General features: G+C 52.1%; 1 protein-coding gene across 1 annotated transcript; it reads right to left on the bottom strand.

The window, feature by feature from the left end:
- Window positions 1–10073: 10073 nt before the first annotated feature.
- Window positions 10074–18677, bottom strand: Ca4 (carbonic anhydrase 4). Its single transcript, XM_051158186.1, has 8 exons — window positions 18467–18677; window positions 14080–14133; window positions 12817–12975; window positions 12080–12225; window positions 11869–11955; window positions 11689–11755; window positions 11238–11401; window positions 10074–10505 (listed from the first exon to the last, which is right to left on the bottom strand). The coding sequence occupies exons 1-8, from the start codon at window positions 18519–18521 to the stop codon at window positions 10311–10313; spliced, it is 927 nt and encodes a 308-aa protein (XP_051014143.1). The 5' UTR covers window positions 18522–18677; the 3' UTR covers window positions 10074–10310.
- Between the last annotated feature and the right edge of the window lie 525 nt (window positions 18678–19202).

Here is a 19202-nt window from a genome sequence, read left to right as displayed (position 1 = left end):
CTTCAGTTGTTTAAGCCTGCAGAGCCAGCCTTACAGAAGGCCACATGACACTGGTATGTATAGGAGATGGCAGCAGTGAACCGACCTCTCAGGAGTGGTCGGGGTGGCTATTTGTGGGTGGGGCAGGGGGGCAGTTTTAGGTGGGGTAGAGGTTTTGTATTAAGGGCCAGTGATGATGTTTTGATATTTATTTCCTGCTACTGAAATTTGAATCTGAATGAAATGCCCCTATTTCTGATGATGTCGATATTGTAAAGCGACAGATTCATAAAGTAATGATCAAATCTTCATTTCTTTCTGTGTGTATTTCTAAAAAATAGAGCCAACTATTTTTATGTAAATACCAAGAGCGACTTACCTGGTACTAAACCCACAGCCCAGTACATCCTCCCCGCCCTCCTTCTCTTCCTCCTGTCCCAGAACTTGTCGCCATTGTGTGATCCAGCCCTGGCTCTGGCTGTGGTCAGCAGATCCCAGTGAAGGGTTTCCTGCCTTTAGGCTTCATTTCTTTGTCTTTTTCCTACTCTGTTACCAGCGTTTGCTGATTTCTAGTGTATACTCTGTAGTCTCAGTCGGTGTTTGATTCCATTCCATGGAAATAAAAAGTAGGTTGTACATATTGCCCGAGAAACAACAACAACAAAACCATACAGGGTCTCTCACTGGCCCAGAGCTCAGCGATAGGCTAGAATGGCTGGCTAGCGAGCTCCCCGGGATCCTCCTGTCTCTGCCTCCCAGCAGTGGGATTACACAAACACATCACCACAACTGGCGCTCTTTTTTTGTTGTTGGTTTTGTTTTGTTTTGTTTTTTGAGACAGGGTTTCTCTGTTTAACAGTCCTGGCTGTCTTGGACTTGCTTTGTAGACCAGGGTGGCCTCGAACTCACAGAGGCTGCCTGCCTCTGCCTCCCAAGTGCTGGGATTAAAGGCATGTGCCACCACACCTGGCATAGCTGGCATTCTTACATGGGTTCTGGGGATTGAACTCAGATCCTACTGATCACGTGGCTATCCCTTTACTAACTGAACTATCTTTCCAGTCGCCCCAACGCCCTACTTCTTAATTAATTAACTTACTTAGTAGGCAAAGGAGGGAATACACACCACAGCGGAAGCTTAGAGGTGAGGGGACAACTTTCAGGGTCAGTTCTCACCTTCTTTCTTGTTGAGGCAGGGTCTCTCTTGGTGTGCCTGCTGCTGCATAGAGTACTATTCTGTCTCCCCTTCTTTATTATTATTATTATTATTATTATTATTATTATTATTATTATTATTATTATTATTATTATTTTAAAGGTTTTTCGAGACAAGGTTTCTCTGTATAACAGTCCTGGCTATCCTGGACGCACTTTTGTAGACCAGGCTGGCCCCGAACTCATGGAGGTCCGCCTGCCACTACCTCCCAAGTGCTGGGATTAAAGGTGTGCGCCACCACGCCCGGCTCTATCTCCCCTTCTGATCTCACCACAGGAGTACTGAGACTACAGATGCACACCACTGCATCCAGCCTTTTGTGCTGTTGGAGGTATTGAACTCAGGTTGTCAGCCTAGTACAGCAAGTGTCCATAAGTCCAAAAGCCTCACTTCCAAACACAGAGCCAGACTCATTTTCCGCCCTCTGACTGCCTCACAATGGGATTAAGTTTCTACACATGAACCCTTACAGAACACACTCAAGCCCTACCCAAACCCCAGCACCGTATGCTGCTCCCATTTGTCTTAGAACTCCAGTGTGAAACCAAGAGACAAGAGGACTCCAGGCCTCTCTTCCTCTCCAGCTCTGACACTTGACCCAGACCCTACTTGTGACATGTAAACCCACAGGGTCCCTGGAGGCCAGAAGCAGTCTCAAGCAAGTGCGTCCCATCCCACTTCAAGGAGAGGGTGGTCAGTTTATGCTGCATCACAACTCTGCTTTGACCCTGCAGCCAGCCAAGGAGCAAGGAACACGGAACCAAAGCCCCCTGGGGCGCAAGGATCCCAGAGCAGATTCTCTGAGGGCACACACAGCTGAGGCGCTGAAGATCAAACGCCTCTTATGCCCAGGCCCCATGTGTGGAAACAGGTGTTCAAACGGCAGTATGACCAGGTCCATTGTGTCTGCCATTGAAGGCAAGGCGCCATAAATAGGCCTTAGAGAGCCAGGCTTATCCCAGGATTTTCCAATGAACCAGGTAAATATTTGGTCCCAGCCCCAGAAAGATGGTAATCCCATCCCCCGCTGTCGTTTTCTCATTCATCCTACAAACCTCTGCTCTGCCTGCCCTGATCTGTCCGGCTGGTGTTGACTTGGGCAATGACACTTCTATCTAATGGCTGAGAGTCATCCTTCCCTCGGGGTGGGGGGAAACAGAGATCAGAAAGCAGAAGAAAGCAGAGCTCATGTTGAGCCTGGGCTGGCGCGTAGCCCCTGCTACTACAACCACAGCATGAGTAGATACTAAGATATTGTGACTAGACTGTCCCCTACTTTCTTCTGGGCCACTGTATGTTTTAGAACTAGCCGTGTGTTTTGCGTTGTTCCGGGGCGGCTGGGCCATAATGCTAGAGCATTTATTAAGGAGCATCTCTTGGACCCATCTGTGGAAGGGAGGGGAAGAAAGTGAAACTAGAAAGAGGAGCACATAGATCTGCTGGGCGGTGGTGGCGCACACCTTTAATCCCAGCACTTGGGAGGCAGAGGCAGTCGGATGGATCTCTGTGAGTTCGAGGCCAGCCTGGTCTACAAAGGGAATCCAGGACAGTCAAAGACACACAGAGAAACCCTGTCTCGAAAAACCAAAAAGAAAAAAGAAAAAAAAAAGAGACACATAGGTCCAACAATGACCTTGACTGCCCCGTGGGGAGTTCCAGGGATGCAGTGGGCCTATGGAATCAAGCCACACATCCATCAGACGTTGGCCACCCCTGGGTGAAGAGCCTGAAATTTGAAGGCAGCTGTAACCATCCTTCCTCACAAGGACTGAACATCACAGGGCTCACCACAAGCGGTAAGTGTGACATAACACCTGCGGGGGGGTGGGGGAGGGAGTAGGCTGTTCCAGAAGTCTCTGTCCTCTAAAGATTGCTGTCAGAATCAGTCAGATAACAGGTATAAAGTACCTTGTAAAGGGCCCAGTGTAAGATAGTGGGTGTATAAAAAAATGATAGCTAGAGGCAGTAATCTAGATCAAGATTACAAGGTGAAAGGAGCCGCTCAGGTCCTTCCTGCACTCAAGGCTGTGATGTGATGTGAACGCACAGCTGAGTTTCTCTTTGGTTTGTAAATGAACCCCTCTCTGGCATCAAAAACCCTTCCTAACCCTACCAGAAGGGGAGCTAGGCACTACCTGGGAGTTTTTACACAAGAGGGCAGCTGTGATGATGGGAGCTGGGCTGCCAGACAGGAGCTGTGCAGTCTCTGGCACAGCCAGGCTGAGGTCAGGCAGGACAAGGCCGAAGGATAAGAAAGAGACACGCCTTTAATCCCAGCACTCGGGAGGCAGAGGCAGGCGGATTGCTGTGAGTTCAAGGCCAGCCTGGTCTACAAAGTGAGTCCAGGATAGCCAAGGCTACACAGAGAAACCCTGTCTCGAAAAACCAAAAAAAAAAAAAAAAAAAAAAAGAAAGAGATTCCCCTCATCCTGGCCTCTCCCCAGTTATTGGGAAACTGCAGGAAGAAATTGGCAGGCAGGTGGGCCTGCCAGTGCCCTGTGCAACACAGCCAGCTGCCTTCCCTACTGGGAGTCTCCCACTAGAACTGCACTGGAGAGAAAACCCTCCGGCCAGGCTGCCCTCAGTCTGCTTTTGAAGGTGTGGCCAGGAGAAGCAAGGACAGGAAGCACTGGGAAGTCTCCGTTGGTGGATCCCCCAACCCCTTTCACCCCCTTCCCGCCCCCGCCACCCGTCTCTTACCCTCTTCTCTACAGCTCAGCTTCCCTGAGATAGGTAGAAATGGGGTAGGATCACCAGACCTAAAATACAAAGATGACTATAAAAATCGTCACAGCCACCGTCTTGTGGTGTAATAGAACTCCCAGGGAGCACCTAGCTGCCTTCCTAGGTAGGGTGAGGAGGGGCTTGATGCCAGCGTTAAATCAAGTGACTCAAGCTGTGTGTTCACATCACAGCCTGGCGTGTAGAAAGGATGCCACCCAGGCACCAGGGGGCGTCATCAGGAGAGAAGGCCTGATGGTTAAGAGGACTTAACTGCTCTTCTAGAGACAGAGCACAGGGTTCCAGCACCCATGCCAAGCAGCTCACAACCCGCATAGCTCCAGTTCCGAGGTACCCAACACTCTCTTCTGACCTCCCACACATAGATGGCATCCACTCACACAGACAAACATGTATACACGTTAAAAAAAAAAAAAAAAAAAAGAATCACCAGGCAGGCCCTTAGTTAAAGTTACATTTCAGGTAAACAAGAAACAACATTTTGATGTATTTCCTGTGCGCTGTGAGAGACACACTGAAACAATTCCTAGTTGTTTCTCTGAAGTCAAAGGTAGTAGGGCTTCCTTTGTTTACATAGATGGGCCCGGGCCTTGGACTGAAAGTCTGAGAGGCGGGCAGTGGAAAGGCCAGGGAGAAGAGGCTATGGAGAGGGCGTGGCTCTCCAGGAAGGCAGAAATGTGGCAAGTAGCCCCAGCTTGGCTAATCCCCACAGTGAGAAAGCAGGTACAGCCCAGTGAGGGCAAACTTTCCTCTCCCAACAAGTAGGCTCCGCCAAACTCCATCCCTGACTCCCTGGGCCTCCACGGAGTTCCTTCTCCACCCTGATCCACAGGGTGAACTCTAGGCTAAGGTTGGGCACTTGCCTAAGTAGGAACTGGGAGTCCCTGTCTTGAGTGGAGAGTATCTTCCCTAGGACTCCGGATGTTTCCCCCATGAATGGGAGAGAGAGGTACCAGCCAGCACCCACCTGCCGCTCCCTGGAAGCCCAGGTGAAGGGCCTGCCTACCCTTCAGCACGCTCCCTAGGAAGAATGCTAATAGGGGACTAGAGAGATGGTGCAGTGGTTAAGAGCACTGGATGCTCTTCCAAAGGACCTGGGTTCAAGTCCCAGCACCTACATGGCAGCTCACAAGTGTCTGTGACTCCAGTTCCAGGGGATGTGCCACCTTCACAAGCAGGCAGAATGTACATAAAATAAAGGTAATTAATTATAAATTTTAAAATATGTAAAACACACAAACAAAAACCAATGGCAATAACTATCAATACTAAACACACTCTCTTGCTCAGACATTATGTTTTATCTTTGTAGCAACTTCTAAGGTAAATGCCGTCAGAATCTCCATAGTAGGCAGGGGCAGGAGGATCTCTGCGTTTGAGGCCAGCCTGATCTACAAAGTAAGTTCCAGGATAACCAGGGCTACACAGAGAAACCCTGTCTCAAAAAAAAAAAAAAAGAAAGAAAGAAAGAAAGAAAGAAAGAAAACTGGGCGTGATGGCACATGCCTTTAATCACAGCACTGAGGAGGCATGGTCAGGTGGATTGCTATGAGTTCAAGGCCAGCCTGGCCTACAAAGTGAGTCCAGGACAGTCAAGGCTACACAAAGAAACCCTGCTTGAAAAACAAAACAAAACAAAACAACAAACAAACAAATAAGGAAAAAAAAAAAGAAAAGAAAAAATAAAAATAAAACAGGAACTTGGGGATTTAGCTTAATGGTTCACTACTCTGAAGAAAACAGACCAAAAAAAATCATGTGTGTATGTACATGTGCTTACATGTGTAGGGGTATGCATGTGGGGGAGTGCACAGGTTCATGTAGTGAATGGGTATGTGGGAATCCAGAGATCAACTGATTATCCTCTTTTCTGTTTTTTAAATATGTATGTGTGTGTGTTATGGTGTGTGTGTGTGTGTAGATCAGAGAGGTCAATGTAAGGTGTCTTCCTCAATCACACTCCACCTTATTTTTTATGAGACAGGGTTTTACAGCCTGGCATGGTGGCACACATCTTTAATGCCAGCACTTGGAAGGCGGAAGCAGGCAGGTCTCTTTGAGTTCAAGGCCAGCCTAGTCTACAGAGTGAATTCCATGGTTTCACACTGAACCTGGAGCTCACTAGCTAGGGTAGTCTGGAAGGCCACCAAGATCCAGGGATCTGCCTGCCTCCACCTCCCCGGCACTGGGATTACAGGCGTGCACCACTGCACTTGCCCTCTTATATGGTTATGAGGGCTCAGACTCTGCAAGCACTTGCCAACTAAGCCATCTCAGCAGCCACCACCTTCTTTTAGAGGGCATGTCCATTAGGAGAGGCTGGCTTTCTGCCTCCCAGGCACTGGGATTTCAAGCCAGACCTGCCATAGCCTGGCTTTTGATATGGGTGCCGAGGGTCTACCTCCAGTTCTTGGGCTTGCACACAGGCACGTTCCTGACTCTCTCCACAGCTTCTTTGTCACCTTTTTATAGATGAGGAAATGGAGGTTTGATGACTTCAGTTACCAAAGTCACTTGGCTAGTTTTTTGGGTTTGGTTGTCGTTATTGTAGTTCTTTTTTTTTTTTCTAGACAGGGTTTCTCTGTGTAGCCCTGTCTGTCCTGGATTCGCTTTGTAGACCAGGCTGGCCTCGAACTCACAGCCATCTGCCTGCCTCTGCCTCCTGAGTGCTGGGATTAAAGGCATGCACCACCACACCCGGCTCACTTGGCTAGTATTAGTAGAAAGGATTCCACCACAGCTCCATGTGTCTCTGGTGTCTAGGCTCCAGGGTGGCAGCAACCTCCTCCGGGCCTGTCCCTGTACCCGCACTACCATCTTCAATGTACCTGGCCTATGGTTAGGAACCTTAGAGGAAAGGTCTGAGCTGGCCTCCTGCTGCCTGGCTCCCCAGTTTCTAGCCTGAAGGCTATAGTAGTGTTTGTTGGAAGATTAAATCTTGTTGAAAGTAGACCGTTCCAATATATACTCAATAACCCTTCCTGTGTGCTGTGCCTCTAAACAACCTGCAAAGCCAGCAGCAAGAGAAGGAACCAGCTTGAGACTTATCTGTCCTTTGGCTCTCCCTTAGAGGAAGCCCTTCCCAGGGCCTGCCTAGTGCCCACCCCAACATCTCTTTCGTCACAGGAGGTCCAGTCTTTGTCCCTACTCAGATAAACAAACAAAGCCGGTTGGGACGTGTGTAAAGCAGAAGGTCCAGGAGCCATGCCCCCCCCCCCCAGACAGGCTTGGCCTTCCTCCCAGGGGTCAGCGGCCGTAGCCCAGGGATGATAAGGTCAGTTAGACAGGAGGGCCAAGCTCACTCCCATCTGCGAATGGATAATTCAAGGCTCTGGGGGAAAGCCTGGAACCCTGCCAGTTGGGCCATGAGCCTCTGTGCCTCTTCCCACCCAGTGCACATATCTTAAGCTTGGCACCTACAGGCGCACTTTCTGGAGCGCCGTTCACGAGGATAGTGTCCTTAAGGGCATCTCCTGATGTCGGGTGACTTAGCTGCCTCCTCAGCCCATGGTCACAAGGGACTCTTCCACCACCCCCGAGACTCTGGGGCTTGCAGGCCCTCCAGTCCTACCTTCCCCCCCCCCCCCACACACACACAGTCAGATCAGAGCCACAGGAAACAGGGCCTGAGAGTATGCAAGGTGAGAGCCAAGATGGGGAAGTTTATCCTCCAAGAATCATCTAAACACATGAGAGAGTATTTTTAGCTCCTACCAGGAGGCCAAACCTAAACACAGGGAAGGAGAGGTGGCCCCTTGGGGACAGACACAGCCACTGGAAATAGGGTGGGAGAGGGAGTCAGCCAACCCCACCCTGTCCCTCAGAGTGGCCTGTCTTCCTGGATGGCTCTAATGAAGAACTTTGACTATGGGAACTTAAGGAGGTACAGAGTGACCCCAGACTGTGACCCCAGGGTGTCTGACAGGTCTCCGCCCCCCCCCCCCCCCCCCCCCCCCCGCTGTACTGCAGCTCCCTTACCCGTGCAATGGGAGAAGACCTCACTCACAATTGGTAAGAGAGGCCCACAGTCAGGACATAGTGAGTGTTCGATAAATGTGCTTCACAGTCTGTGCTGGGAGCCTTCCCGAAAAGAGCTAGTGGCCCTCACAGAAGTCCGTCTATGGGCTCTGTGTTTCCCCAGGTTGGCAACTGCCGCAAAGCACACATGTGCGAGTGTGTATATGAGTGTGCGCACCCAATGCAACCAACCACCTAGGGAGGTAAGTGAGAGAGAAAGGCAGGCAGGCTGGGGAGGCAGGCAGACTAGACCTCTGTAAAAAAGGAGCCACTGGTAGGCCCCATGCCCCTGGAGAGAACTGCCCTATGAGCCAGGCAGGCTGGGTATGAGGCATTTAGGCTACCGTCTCCAGGTGTGGGTCAGCACAGAAGCAGTGAGTTCACTCAGGAGAGGAAGTTCTTCACTCGCACACACTGACAGGAAGATTTGCCCCCTCACCCTCCTTGTGTGGGGCCATGGCCAGGAGAGCAAGCTGCCCACCACTGAGTAGTTTTGCTAGGAGGCCTGTCTGAGCGCCACCCCACTCTCACCTCCACTCCTCAGGTAGGTTTATAATGGGGCCAGCCAGGCAGCAGACAGTCCCCATGCCTAAAGCCAGACCTGCTCTGGTCACTTGCAGAGAGCTAGAACTTCCTGGTTCGGCTGCTGCACTATTCACTGAAGTGGAGGACAGGGGCGCAAGGGAAGGGGGACGGGGAGGGAGGGAGGGGGAGGGAGAGAAAGGAGGTGGAGAAGGAGGAAAGTTTTCCAGAGCAGGAATGACTGTACTGACCTCAGAGCCCAGAGCCTGGTGAGGAGGCAGCTGAGGTCCCCTGCAGGCTTTCTGGGAACTAAGGAAGAACAGTGCTTGGACCACACACCCGCTCCTGACATGGGCTGCCTGCTGTTACCTACACAATACCACCACCACCATGCCAGCTGCATGGTCATTGGTGAAGCAAGAAAGTACTTATTATTGGTCACAAATAGAAAAGGGAGAAAAGAGGGTAGTTGTGGGAGGGAAGCCTGACCATTCATCTGACCCCAGGCTTAGCTGATAGCCAGAAACCCTCCCCAAGTTACCAGCAGCAGGGCCTTCCGGGCCTCACATGTCCTAGTGGTTTGCACCTTCCTATGGGGACACACAACTGTCCTCCGCCCAAGCCTGAGCAACCTGGCTCTGGCTCTCCTATTGGTTCAAGGCCTGTGACATCATCAGCACTGTTGTTGCTCAGAATTCCAACACTGCCATGGATGGTATCATTTTTCCTTTTGCACACACACACACACACACACACACACACACACACACACACACACACCATGATGTCCCTCTGTCCCCCCTTGGGGAAAAATCCACATTGAAGGAGGAAGCTTGACTCTCTTCCTGGCTGGACATGATGAGCCTGGGAACCTGGCTCTGCCCAGTCCTTACCTCTGCAGCCCTGTGCCACAGAAGAGATACACCCTGGCCCGGGCACAATCCCACAGGTGGATACCCCTCTGGTTGCGGCTCTCTTCGCTCCTCCCTCCTTCCCTCCTTCTCCCTGCCTGTTGCTTCTCATGCAGATGCCCCCCACCCCACCCCGGTAGATGCCCCTCACCCCGACCCTCACTCCTGCACCTGCCCTTCCTGGTTTCTATGTCTCCTATAACTGCCTTTTGATTTCTGGTCAGTGTAAGTCTTTTGTCTACACACTGGGCTGAGAACCCCTCGTGTCCGTCCCCCCCCCCCCGCTCCCCGTTTTGCTCCTGTCACCTTGCCAGTTTTCTGGCAAGCTCAAGGGATACTTGAGCAAATGAGTGAGTGCCCGCCCACTACACATAGGTCCATGCTCCACCGGAGGGGTGGGCACCCAGCACCTCAGGTCAGCTCCACTCTGACTCCAATGTGTTGTCTTCATCCAGCCTCAGATTTTTTTTTTTTCCTGTTGGTGTTCCAAGGTGCCTTTAACATCTTTCTGAGGTTGTGTGTGTATTGATAGGGCATTCACATACACAGACAGGATCATACCTATTTGGGAGAAATCTCCAGACCTTAGGGTCTCTCCCCTGTCAGGAATGAGGTGAAGGGAACAGAGTAATTGCAGCGTTTCAAAAAAAAAAAAAAAAAAAAAAAAGACTTGCAAAGAGTTTCTCCAAAAATATATCCATTATTTTATTTTGTTTAATTTGGGGGGACGGGGTAGAGGTCTGAGGTCCACATGTCTCTCTGCCCCCACCAAGGGCTAGGGTTAAAGGTGCGCACCACCACAGCCAGCTACTCCTATTTTAATAGTCCCTGACATCCAACATGGAAGGTCCAAGGAAAGAACCATATCCTTTAGGAGAGACATAAAGGCTGAGGTCAGAGGTCACATATCCAGAAGAGGACCATCACTGGAGGAAGCTGACCACCAGGCAGGTGAGTGTAGGGACCACGAGAGCCATCAGGGGCAAAGACGGCAGCTGTCCTGGAGCACGGGACTTGAACACCTGGCGGTCTCCTAGCTGCTGCAGGGGCCTCACGTTGTCCTTCATGTTCAGCTTCTGTTCTTGGTCATAATACAGCTCCTTGGAGAATTCCAGGAACTGTGAAAGAGACCGGGCTCAGCAGACGGAGCCATGCTCCTTGCTGCGTGACCTCAGGCAGCCCAAGCACCTCGCCTCAGAACGGAAGAGAGGAGCACAGAACGACTCCCAAGAGTGTGGTGCTGTGGGGAGCTGAGTGCCACTGTCTTTCCCTTTCCTCTGATAGCTTTTTAGGCTTGTTTTTGTCTCTGTTGCTATGGTAACCGTGGTTCTTGAAGGTGAGTATCCTTTAACACCCACTGAAGGATGCCTGGCCCTTGGCCCCAGAATACTTGATTCAATGGATCTCGAGCGAGCCTAAGAATAGGCGTTTCTAGAAAATTCTCTCTGGTGAAGATGTTGGTCACCTTGAGAACCACGGCTACGAACCTAAGAGATTTTGGTCCTCTGGGTTTCCTGCTGTCTCTCCAGAGGCTATTGTCAACTTGAGTGTTGACTTCCTCCAATTTGAACTCTCCCTGGAATACACTGGTTCCCCAACTAACCAGCCAACTCTTGCTCCCTTCTCTGGAAGCCCATTCTGAGTACTCTTTCCATGACTTCTCACTGGGCCCTCCACTCAGGAAAGTGGCACACAGAGCTCCCCTTCTTGTCTGTCTGCCCCAGTGGAAACCCAAAGACTGACTCAACGATTCTCACCTCCCCACCCCAGGGACCTGTGAAGCAAGCAGACAGGGCTTTAAGGAGCTGGGCTCCATACAGGAGACTGCACCTTGGCCTGAGCCTGGGTACCTGGTCTTTGTGGAGTTTAATGGGGTCCTGGAACACAGTCCAGATGACGGTCTCATCACATTCGGGTGTGGTCAGTGAGCCCAGGTAACGGAAGTAGTGGACCAATTTCTCCTTCTTGGGAAGCATGTCCCACAGGCTGCTCTCCTCCATCGTGGTGTTTGTGTCTGGGGTAGGGAACAAAGTCCCTTACCTAAGGCTCTCTTTAAAGCGGCTGCCTGCGCCGCCAGGTGTGGTGGCACACACCTATAATCCCAGCACTCTGGAGGCAGAGGCAGGTGGGTCACTGTGAGTTCGAGGCCGGCCTGGTCTACAAAGTGAGTCCAGGACAGCCAAGGCTCTAACAGTGAAACCCTGTCTTGAAAAAACAAGAAAAAAAAAAAAAAAAAAAAAAAGCAGCTGCCTGCCCCAGCTGCACCCTCTGCCCTGCTGTCCCTCCCTCCTCCTGACTCACTGGGTTTGGAGATACTGGACAGGGCCTCCACCAGGGGCTGGAAGCCCTCGTTCACCTGGTTCCCCACCTGGAATGGGAGGGAAGGGAATATGAGAGGGGTTCTGGGGAGCTGCTGGGGACAAGCAGCTCTTTTTGGAGGAGGACAGGCAACCTCTAGGATTGAGAGGATGGGAGTCCTACCTCAACCATGAATGCTAGCACTGCTATCTTGTCCTCAGAGTTCTCTGCATCAGCGCTAGACGTCTCCTTCCTGTGTACGATGTGCATCTAGGGAGGGGGTGTGGATGAAGGAGTTGGTGGCGGGGGGGTAGGGGGAGCTGGACTTCCCTTCCTGCCCTAGGTGGGTACCTACCCAGAACCCAATGAGACAGCAGTTCCCAAGGCTCCTCACCTCCATAGCAAAGTGTTGCCCATCAATGCTATGCTCTGAGCCCATGTTCTCCTCCTGTGACCAGTGTAGGTGCAGCTGTTCAGCCTTGTACCGTGCAGGCAGGTCCCCTCCCGCAATGTAGATGCCATCACTCAGGAGTATCTTCACTGGGGGACACCAGAGTGGGTAGAGCTCTCACACTGGCCTCCCCTGGGCCCCATCCCAGCTCCCACCTTCTCTGTCTGATGCCTAGGTCCTGAGGTATGGGGTGGGAGAATGTAGCCTACACTCCTCCTCCCTGTTCACCTCACCCTTTCCTATACCCATGCCCAAATGTAGTCCTGTCCTGGGCCTGCCTGCCCGCCCTTTGACTCCCTCCATGGTGCCCTGGTGTTCCCAAGATAATGTCCAAACCCCTTAGCCCTGGTAACCTGCTCTGGGCCTTGGTCAAGCTCCTCCCAGCATCCCTCTATGGTCTCCACCCACACACAGCTGCTCACACCCGCTGTTCCCCCAAACAGCCCAAGCAGTTTCACGCCTCTGTGCTTTTGCAAAGGTCGGTCCCTCCTTCAGGGAACATTCCCTCCCTTCACCAGCTCTGCTCTGATGAAGTAACTAAAAACACAACTAGCTAGTGTAGCCTCCTTTCTAGAAGCTTCCCTGGTGGCTCCTCTTCCCACCTCCAGGCCTGAGCGACTCACCACCCCCTGTACAGTGAGCCCTGCCTGGGGATTCCACTCAGCCCATACAAGACCCACCTGAGTGTTTATCGTTCAGAACCAACCATGTCTTCTTTTGGTCATAGCCAGTGAAGGTGAAGGGCTTCAGGTTGATGTCCACCTCCGCCTCATCGGTATCAATGTCGATGGGAGACTGGTAGTTCTTGTTCTGACAGCTTCCAGGCCACAGGTCAGGCCCTGAGCAGAGAAGAAAGGTCTGAGAGTCACGGGCCTATTGACCCATCGATGTGAATCAAGGTCTTAGAATGCTGTGAAGTCCCACAGCAAGTCATGAGTCCCAGAGTTCTGCCCTGCCCTTCCTCTTCCCCCTCCAACATTGCTGACGTAGGTGGGCTGGTGGGTCTCTGATGTGGCTGAGGGTTGGGGGGGGGGTGGTTGGAGAGAGGAGTGGGGGGAGAAGCAGGTTTGCCATGGATGCCAAGAGGTCGGTTGGCGTAACCTCATACTGCTGAGCTCTGACTTTCTCAACGGGGACCTAGATGCCAACTTCCAGGGAATGGTGGCAAATTTGAAGGTTGCTGAGAGGGAGATTGCTTTTCAGCTTTGGAAACTGTGGAGCAGGACTCCCTGGAGGAGTTGTTATGGAAGGAACCTGGACCTGACACGCCATTATCTAAGGAGTAGGAGAGGGGAAGACAGGCCGCAACTCTAACATTCAGCTAGGTAGGGGCAAAAAAAAGGGGGCCGTCCCTCAACACAGCAGGCTACAGAGAAATAGTCAGCATTAGAAAAAGTGCCAAGAGGCCAGGAGGTGGCGCACTCCTTTAATCCCAGCACTCGAGAGGCAGAGGCAGGCGGATCGCTGTGAGTTCAAGGCCAGCCAAGGCTACATCTCAAAAAACAAAACAAAAATGCCAAGGGGAGCTGGAGAGATGGCTCAGAGGTTAAGAGCAGCAGAGATCCTGAATTCAATTCCGAGCACCCACATGGTGGTTCATAATCATCTATAATGTGATCTGATGCCCTCTTCTGGCCTGCAGGTGTACATGCAGGCAGAGTACTGTATACGTAATAAACAAACGAAAGGGAACAGTGCCAAGGAGCAATAGGGGCATGGCTCAGTGGTAAAATGCTTCTTGGCTATCATGGCAAGGGCCCTGGATACCTTCAACAATCAAGAGACATCTCCCACTTCTACCTCAAAGGGCTTGACCACACCCAAACCTCCATTGTGATGGGGGGAAAAAACCAATTGTGCTGCTAACTTAGCTCCCAGTGACATTCAGTGTCTCTTATTCCCTGTGCAGGAAATGTGTGCAAGGAGTGACCATCAGTACTCACCCTGGCAGATGCTGTTGGGCTCCTTGGCTTGAATCTCATAGCACCAGTGTGATTCTGGAACAGAGAGAGGAAGAACGTAAACCCTGGGTGCATACGTGTGAACCCTTCATACAGTCCTGTGGACCAGAGCCTGGGAGACACTCTGATGTTAAAGCTTTCTCTTGTGCCGGGCGTGGTGGCGCATGCCTTTAATCCCAGCACTCAGGAGGCAGAGGCAGGAAAGAGAATCTCTTGAGTTGGAGGCCAGCTTGGTCTGAAGAGAGAGTTTCAGGATAGCCAGATCTACACAGAGAACCCTTGTCTCAGGAAAAACCAAAAGAAAAAAAGAATCAACAAAACAAACGAAAATAATCATAAAGACATCAGCAACCCAGACTGCTCATGTGACGCTTAGGGTGCTGATCTTCAGGGTCTCTCTCTAAGGCTGCTCAGCTCCTCTCCTCCCTCCTGCACCGTGTCTGTAACCTAAGAGGAGTCTCGGCTGAGAGTGAAGGATTAGCACCACACTCCTTTCTGGAACAATGGGGTGGGTTCTAGCCTTCCAGCCAGGCTGCCTTGCGGGGTGGGAAGGGGGTGCTGATCCAGGTCACGAAGGATGGGAACCCCCCCTTGAATGGCCTTCGGACGAGGGGACCCTGCCACAGGCCTCATGCCATAGCAGTGCAAGCTACTGATGAGGGGACCCAGGCAAGTGCACAGCACACTCAGGCATTCTGCTCCACTTCTTCTATAGAATGAAGTCGGCTCTAAAAATAAGGTCTGGGAGAAAAAAGAGACAGAGACAGAAACAGAGAGAGAGAGAGAGAGAGAGAGAGAGAGAGAGAGAGAGAGAAGCATGCTTCTTCACCAACAGGGTGAAAGAAACACTCATCCAAAACTAGAATTCTGTCAGAGCCACCTAGGAGCTCTGCGTTTAAGGACAGTCCTTTACTCTCTTTGGTTTTCTTGTCTGTGAAATGGAGCTAATGTGGCCGCCCACGAGACAGTGGGGAGGATTAAATGAAAGCTGGTATGGACTCCTCCAGGCAGCCTATACTCAGTAAGTTCACAAGTGATGCTTCCCCTCCTCCCTGGCCTCCTGTCAGTGAGCAGATGGCCAAAGGAGGAAAGGAAAAAACATGGAGTGTGTTGGAAAGAATTCACGGATGAGGACATTTCTAAGAAAAATGCTGTACTGGACTCCACTCTGAGTTCTCACACTGAGTCATCAGCCGCTCCCTTCTGGCAGCTTTGTGTTTTGTTTTTTTGTTTTTTCAAGACAGGGTTTCTCTGTGTAGCCCTGGCTGTCCTGGACTCTCTTTGTAGACCAGGCTGAGCTCGAACTCACAACGATCCGTCTGCCTCTGCCTCCCGAGTGCTGGGATTACAGGCGTGTGCCACCACGCCCGGCTGAAGAACTTTGTGGGTTTTGGTTTATGGTTGTAAGCCTAGCCTTTAATGGCTAAGCCATCTCTCCAGCCTGTTTTCTGGGTTTTTGTTTCTTCTTTTTCTTCCAGTGCTGGGAACCAAACCCAGGGCCTAGCACACGCCAGGCAAGTGCTCTACCACTGAGATACAGGCCCAGCCCTTGTTTTCTTTGCACTCAGACTGGGATTATAGGTGTGTGACAATGTGCTACGAGCCTCTGTCTTCTTGCCTGAGCTCTGCAGCCCCAAGCTCCAACTCCACTTGAGTCTGGGCAGGGGAGCAGGCCCTAAAATGGGGACGGGGTGAGGAGGGAAGCATAAAAGTCATGCTTTCGGTAGCCAGGAGGGGCAAAGTCCTAGGCTAGAAGAGTGAGCCCTCCAGGAAACTGGCTTCCCTAGGCCACTTTGGATTTTCTCATTTCCTTAGCTCTAGATCAGAGTCCACAGGTAGGTCGGGCCAGGTGGCACACGCCTGTAATCCCAGCACTCGGGAGGCAGAGGCAGGTGAGTTCGAGGCCAGCCTGGTCTACAAAGGGAGTCCAGGACAGCCAAGGCTACACAGAGAAACTGTCTTGAAAACAAAACAAACAAACAGCTGATGTGCGGCCAGCATGGCCCTGTTGAGAGAGTCAGAGTCTTCCCTGGGCTGGTTTTCCCTCTGGGAGCTGACAAGGTATGGGTAAGGTACGCAGGTGTCCTTTCTGCAGAAGGCAGACTGCTCATTTAAGTGAGCAGTCTACCTCTGAAGCTGGAGTCTGTTCCCTAGCCTTCCTTGCCTGCTCTGCCTCTTTTTTGCCTATTGCTTAATCTCTGTGAAAAAAACATTCCTTTGTCTGAGACTCAGGGCGCTCTGGAAACAGAGTCACCACCTCAAACTCTCAGGCCAGGTGAAGGACTGGCCAGCCACGGCGAGGAGATGGGCGGTTATGGTCTTCCTGGGTCACTGGCCCTCAGAGAACCGGGAAGTAGAACCAGCACTCCAGGGGCACTCCAGGGGAAGGCCAGCTTCAGAAGGGCAGGGCCCTGAGGCACGCCCCAGGGGGAGCCCATCTGGGCATTTCTCGGGAATCTTCTCTTCCCTGGCTCTGGCCCCAGCTCCGTGGTTTGTAGTGTGACCTCTGATCCACTGTCTTAATCATAGAGACTTTTGACCTGCTTGGCTGAACACTCTTGTAACTACCCTCTCTTCAGGAGGAGGTGGCCAGAAAAACATAATGCTGATGAGGCAGAGGCCAGGGGTCAGGTCTGCAGCTTACAGTCAGGTGGCAGGGTACTGGTCAGCTCAGGCTCCCACATTTGCTTCCAAGGGGCAGCAACCGTTTTAGAGACTAGCGAGCCTTCCTCCTCTGGTCACACCCACGATAAAGGAGAAAGGTTTCCAACTCTGTGCCCTACCTGGTCCCCGACCAAGATGGGGTTAGAGACAAAACACTGTCCCCCACCCAGCCACTGTCCTTCGTTACAAGCCTTTTAGAGAGGACTGAATTTAAATGGACCTTGCTCACCCCACCCTCACTCTGTGGGAAAGAGGAAGACTCCTGCAACCGGCTCAGCAGAACCCCGTGTGTCCTGGGCAAAGTCTCCGCACTTCCCGGCTAGGGGTCTGGGACTCCCTAGGAGTGGGATTTTTCTCTCTGTGCGAGTAAATGCTCTGAGGATATTTTCACGTGCAGTCTGGACACATTGCAATCCCAGCAGGACGACGAGTGGAGAAAGGTGGTCCTTGCAGTAAAACAGGAACACTTCGTGTGAAGAGGTCAGCTGAGATGGATTCCTGCCTACAGTGCTCCAGGTCACTGGCTGAGCCTCATGACCAACCCGTCTTATAGAGTGTTTCTGTCCAGAGCCCAAGGGCACTGCCTAAGCGCTCATACCCTTTATCCTTAACACAGGATATCCCAGGAGCAGAATTACTAAACGTGCTTTGTAAACAACAGGACACGTTATCCGGCTTACTCAAGGTGAACAGCTAGAAGGTAGTCGTTCATTTAAAAAACATTTTCCTTTCTACTAAGTCGTTTCAAATGTCCAACCCTACCTGCCCCCCCCCCGCCCCCTCCCCAACCCCCCGCCTTAACATTCATTGTAGTAGTTGCTCTTTTCCCACCTCTCGGAAGGAGCTTGGCAGTTCGTGCAAGATGCCTTACCGCCACCAAGCTAAGCCCCTCCAGCAACCGGAAATGTTCTCTTTGCGGTTCTGCGGCTGAGATCTCCCTCAGTCGCCCCCTGCCCCCTTCCATTCCAAGGGCAGAGCGCCTAACTCTGGAGGGGAGGTTTGGCCCCTTGGACTGGAAAGAGATGAGGTTTTCGTAAAGAGCCATGGGGTAGCGGAGATGGTGCCAGCCGCTAGAATCGCCTTTAGCTTTCTTATCAAATATTAACACGCCTCTCCCGCTACCTCCCACCTAGAAGAATAATTAAGAGCTCGTTCTCACCATTAATCTTTAAACGAAAATCACCTTGTCCGGAAAGACCGGCTTGTCCGGAGACTTGGGTCTCAGGATGCCCCCCGCCAGGCTACCAATCCAGCGCTGGGGGCAGTGGAGAAAGAAGCTTGAAGCTCAGAAGCCAAGACCCCAGGTTGGGAGAGAGGAACACCAGGACCCCAATACATCCAACCAGCTGCACTTGTTCTGGGCGGGCAACAGTTACCCGTTCAAGAGTCCCTACAGGACAGACTGCCACTCGCCATCCACGGGCAGACCCAAGAGAACCAAGGTACGAAAAGGAGTGTGGATCCGGGAAGGTCGGAGAAGCATCCCCACCACAGATCACCGGCTTGTCCGCCACATGAACACCCTACTCCCACGCACATGCTAGCACAAGCTCCCCCGCAGCCGCCTGCGGACACGTGTAGGCGCACACGCTCACGCACAGCCAGATCCGCTGCACCTTCACCGTTCCCTGCACGAACCATGCTCAGCCGGTGCGCGCTGACAAGGGGAGCGGGTCTGGGGGTGCGGAGGGTCACCCGAGGGTACCTGCGGAAGAGCTGGCTGCGCACGCCAGCGCCAGCAGAGCAATAAACAGCCGCATGGTGCTTGATGGGAAAGCCGCTGCCCAAGACCGGGATCAGGCACCAAGGAAGCTACCGGAGGCGCGTCGTGATCACCACGGTAGAAGCTTTCTTTATAGCCGAGCCACGACGGGAGGGTGCCCCGACAGCAGGATGTAGGAGGTGGCTCCTCCTCCTGGCGGAGCCTCCTCTCACCTCGTCCAGTCTCAGGTCTGAAAGAGTTACTTTCCCGCCTACCCTGCTACCCTGGTGAAAAGACCTCTCACCCACCCAACATCTTAAGGGTTTAGAAGTGGAGTCTCCCCCTCCCCCGCCCCCACCCTACTTTGGTCGCTGATTCGGGAGCGGAGATGGGCTATCCTCAGGTACCTGACCCACAGGGCGTCTTCCCGTCATGTTACCACCAACCACTCTATAGGGTCTCCTAGTGCCTCCTTGGAATGAACTTGATTTGGGACAGGGTGGATGTAAACGGACTCGGGGAGACCGAGAATCAGGAGGGTTTGTTCAAGAGGTGCCCGCCGGGGGAGAGGCTACGTCAGATAGCGGTAGCAGATTCTCAAATCTCATCCAAACTTGGTTTTGTTTTGTGTTTTCTTTTTCAGTACTGGAGGTGATTCTTATTTTCTTTATTCTTCCTCCTCCTCCCCTACCCCCCCCCTCCGCGGCCCCTTATTTCTCTTCAACTTAGCTACATCCAA

Source organism: Acomys russatus, chromosome 16 (assembly GCF_903995435.1).
Source record: "Acomys russatus chromosome 16, mAcoRus1.1, whole genome shotgun sequence".
Taxonomy (NCBI): Eukaryota; Metazoa; Chordata; class Mammalia; order Rodentia; family Muridae; genus Acomys; species Acomys russatus.
This window is presented reverse-complemented; position numbering and strand designations above follow the sequence as displayed.